General features: G+C 36.9%; 1 protein-coding gene across 2 annotated transcripts in view; it reads right to left on the reverse strand.

The window, feature by feature from the left end:
* The window catches only part of ARHGAP10 (Rho GTPase activating protein 10), a 125699-nt gene that overhangs the window by 63307 nt on the left and 57749 nt on the right, over positions 1–4643 (reverse strand). For both annotated transcript variants that reach the window (XM_042470138.1, XM_042470139.1), the window contains 3 exons: positions 3425–3519; positions 2487–2568; positions 563–605 (listed from right to left, as the gene is read on the reverse strand). In XM_042470138.1, coding sequence (XP_042326072.1) covers positions 563–605; positions 2487–2568; positions 3425–3519 — 220 coding nt within the window. The remainder of the gene's footprint in view (positions 1–562; positions 606–2486; positions 2569–3424; positions 3520–4643) is intronic.

Raw genomic sequence — 4643 nt, forward strand, 5'->3', positions numbered from 1 at the left:
GCAACCCATGATAATAAACTGTTGTACTGATGTAACAGCAAACGATGAATAGGTACAAAACAGAAAGTATAGGCAAAGGCAAGAGGAAGTGGCAGGAAGGAAGACTGACTTGTTCATATACCATCAAATCTTAATTTATCATTATGTCTAAAGCAATCCTAATGTTTTGCTCTTTGTTTGCAATGGATTGGGATTCTGTGTTTGCACACACAGAAGCTGATAATGCATGGGACTTTCATTCTTCTTATACCCTCACAAAAACTCTTGCACTTGTGCAATCTGCCTCAAGCCAATTTTTCAGTTTCTCCCTTCAAAGCCTGCTCCTCGTGCCTTATGCCACCTCTCAATCCAAGACATTATTCTTCTGATGAGAGTCCACATGTTGTTTGGAATCAAAGCAAGACTGAAAGCTTTCTTCTTCAAACATTTAAACTTATTTCTGTAACCATATAATTCTTAAGTCATATATTAAGTATATTTCGAATTCCAGATCAATGCTTCTGGATAGTATATTTTTCCAACACTTTTTAAAATAAAATGACAATTTAATTAAAGTACTTACATCCTTCTTTTTTTTTATTAGCCCTGTTCAAGCTGAGGAATGCCTAGCAAAGAAAGGAAGATAAAAGACTAAGTGCCACAGAAAAATAATATTTTCACTGTTGAAGATCAAAAGTAGGCTATTAAGAAGAAATTAGAAATCTCAATTTCCTGTTCTCACTACTGTTTTATCTTCTGCTCTCATTCCTTTCTTATACACATGGTATGGTTGTTCCTTTTATCACATTTTACCTAATAGTAAGCCTGAGTTAGCTCTGTTGCATTTGTTAGTTGCTGTGCACATCACCCCCCAGCAGAAAGTTCTTACAGCATGATTGAGTGGGTAGGTTCTGTTCACTCTATGTTAGTTTTAGGGAGAGGGTGATTTTGAAATAGGTGAAACTCTAAGTAAATATGTATTAATGCAATTATGGTGTCTCCATATGGGGGAAAAATAGCACCCATGATTCATATTGAAATGCAACTACAGTGGACCCTTGTTATACGCTGGAGTTTGGTTCCAAGATCCCCTGTGTATAACAAAATCCATGGATGCTCAAGTCCCATTATATATATAATGACATAGCAAAATTGTATCCATTATAAAAAAAATGAAAATCAAGGTTTGATATTTGAAATTTATACTTTTTTTGAACATTTTCAAACCTTGAATCCATGTATAAAAAATCTGTGTATAAGAAGGGCTGACTGTACTGGTTTGGCACTAGCCTCTTCCTTTCTTCATTTGTAGACTGTAAAATCTGACCATGGCTGGAGGGTAACTGGACATGGGAATCAGAGAATGACGTTATGGTTTTTTCTCTCTGTCTATAACTATGAACTGTTATTAAATTACAACATGGCCTGTAATAAAAATGGGATATAAGCATCACAGTATAATATTCTGAGTATCTATTATGTATCAATATATTTCATTTTATTTTCATTCAAACTGGTGTTTCGCATTGAGGTAAACCAGTTCACAACAAAAACTGTAGTATCTGCAGACATGAATCATGCTCTCTGAGGTACTCTCCTCTGCACTGAAACTATCTGATCTATATTTTAACAGAAAAGACTGATCTAAATCTTCATCTATAAGAAAACTTGTTTGTGTGCTAAGTTGCACAGTTACTGCAAAATAATTTATGGTTCACCAGTACTGGAAATTTTAAGTCATATACACCTCCAATATGTTTTTGAACTTTGGGCTCACTCCTCTCTACATCTTTGTGTGTGCACATGTACGCACGTGCATGCACACCCCAACTAAGAATGACAGTCCACACATCTGATGAAGTAGATTCTGGCCAATGAAAGCTTATCCCCTAACTAAAGTAGTATGATTGTTTGGTATTATTTTGCTCCAACGGACTGACATAGCTATCCCTTTGGCAACCATCTACTATTGACAGTTACCAAGGAATAGCACTGCTAACCTTCAATGCAAAGAATTATTTTTATGTAATACATTTCATACTGGTGATGCCAGATTTAAAGGACCACTGTTATGTCGGATGTATCCTGTATCTCAATTGTGCCACAAGACTAAATTAATAGAAGAAAGAAACAGGAAGTATGACCTATGCTAGCTTTACTTCAAATGTGGACCAGAATCCACCAGTGGATCTCACAACACGTTCAAGTGGGACTTAGAGCTGTATCTCTTTGCTTCACAGCCACAATTTTTAGTGCAATTGACTACAGCAGCAGGTCCCCCATAATTAAAATAACCGTCACCTATTATGCCAAACCCACCTCCATATGTCACTACTTTGTCACTGGCTCCACTCCTGAAGCATCATTTTGTACTTGGTGAGTCTGAGCCACTTTCAAATTTCTTGAAGAACAGTGTATGTGTATGTGGTGATGCTAAAATGTTACAGAATGCATGACCTATGTGAAATCAATGTTCTCCTATCAGAGGAAAAAAGTAGTTCTCTTACAGATTCTTTTCCGTCTAATGCTTCAAACCAGAGGTTTCTGTCCTCTTCGGAGAATGCTTGCAATGTCATAGGCATACCAGGTCTATAAAAGCACAATTGATGGGAAATAATTAGGTTTTTAATTCCTAGTGAGCATTAGTATCATTTCCACATTATCTCATTACAGGTACTCTTCAAATGCAAAACTATAACCATCTTTGAAACTACAAAATATATTTTAAGTTGATAAAGAATATACTCCATTATATTTCAGTCATATTAAAAAGGATCAAATATTTCTGGCTTTATCTACACTGCCATTTTAACTCCTTTGCTCAGAGAAAGGTGGGATATAAACAAAACAAAACTAAATTAATACATTGGTTGAGGTAGGGAGCTAAAACTTGTATGTTTCTATAGAATTGTAAACACCTTTCTGTAGAAAATGTGGATCACTCAGCCATATCATGAAAAGCATGGTGCTCTCACACTGTTCTAAATTTGGACATGACAGTAAAGAATGATTTATTGTTGCATGTTTAAGTTGTGGGCCTCCTCTTTACTATTCTTCCTCCACCATAACTATGAGAAGAAAATGAAAAGTTTTCACATGTCACTTCCAGGTTTCATTTTCCTGGGAAGCTAAAGATATGAACAGGTTTCTAACACTGGAATGTTTTAATATGATTAGGTATTATGGATCAAATTAATCTTCAGACACATGCCCCACTCAAAAAAACCAAATACAATAAAATTGGAAGAATTAACCCAGCATATAAAAATGCTACCCCTCATCATTTTAATGAGTAAAAATGGGCCATCTCTTTTTAAAAGGAGGTTAATTGCTGATCATCATCTCCGAATTAACAACTATTTAACTTCTGTACATTTTAACAATTTAAGAGGTGAAAAGAATTATATGTTATAAAATAGATACAATTAATATTTGCTTTACTTACCTGTCTACTGCTTCCATATCAAAACAGAATCGCCTATCTATAGTATCAGTATTCCTTTTAGTACAGTACTTAAGGAGCAAGACTTCCAATTCACCCTGAAAAAGATTTTATTATGTGACAACTTCAGTAGTGGAGGCAATTAAATTATTCAGTAACACAGGTAACTATTTCAGGGGAAGTGGTCATTAAAACATGTTTAAAACTGAATATTCTAAATCCTTAGACATGTATGGAAATATAATTATTTCTGCCACTCAAGGCTTGTCTACATGGGTGATTCACCCCAAATTCCTTCCCCCAGGTTTGTTGTGTCCTGTTTACATGACACAGGACCAAAACCCAAATCAGGCATGAGCTGATTCATGACAGCTGCACTCAATTTGGTGCTTCCTCCCCAATCTGTAGTTAACTAACATACTGTATCTTGTGCTGTAGGTTTTTGGCTCTCTTTGAAGTGATAAGGAAACTATCTTCATTCAAAGTCCTTGAGAGCCACCTGCTGCTACCACTGCGGGATTCAGAACCTCTGAGAGAGGGACCCAGCATTGATAACATGGCTGGGCACCTTGTTCTGATCCCAGAAGCAGTGCGGGGCAACCAACAAGGACCATATGGGAAGGCAGCTGCACATCATTCACCACAAGAGCTGAAAAACCACTGCAAAAGAGAGCACATGGGGAGGAATTTGAGGGCAGAATACTCAGGACTCCCCAGAGTATTCTGGCATGTGAAGATAAGAGACTCAGGAGCAAAGCAGACAAGCAAATGGAGCGATCTGTGGTTGCTGTGGCTGCCATTGCTCTGGGAATGCAGCGAACAAACAGCCCACTCCTGAAGCAGGCCACCACTAGCGGTCTCAAGTCGTTGCCGGCAGGAGCAGGGTTTTTTCCACTCATTTTCCAGCTGGCTTTGAGCCGCCTTAGGTGAACTGACCATGGCTTCCATCTCCTTCAGGGCATGCACTGTCTAAACACCACACCCCATAAGCTTTGGGCCTCAGTTGCCCAACACAAAATCATCTACCATTAATGTAAAACACCTTTCCAAGAGTTCTGTAATCTTTGTCTGGAAGGCATGTAACTGGATTTAAATTTTTTGTACACTGCTTTGATCTTCTAGAAAAGCGGTATAAAAATAAAATGTTGTTGTTGTTGTTGTTGTTGTTGTTGTTATTATTATTATTATTATTATTATTATTATTATTATTATTATTATTATT

Source organism: Sceloporus undulatus, chromosome 5, assembly GCF_019175285.1.
Source record: "Sceloporus undulatus isolate JIND9_A2432 ecotype Alabama chromosome 5, SceUnd_v1.1, whole genome shotgun sequence".
Lineage (NCBI taxonomy): Eukaryota > Metazoa > Chordata > Lepidosauria > Squamata > Phrynosomatidae > Sceloporus > Sceloporus undulatus.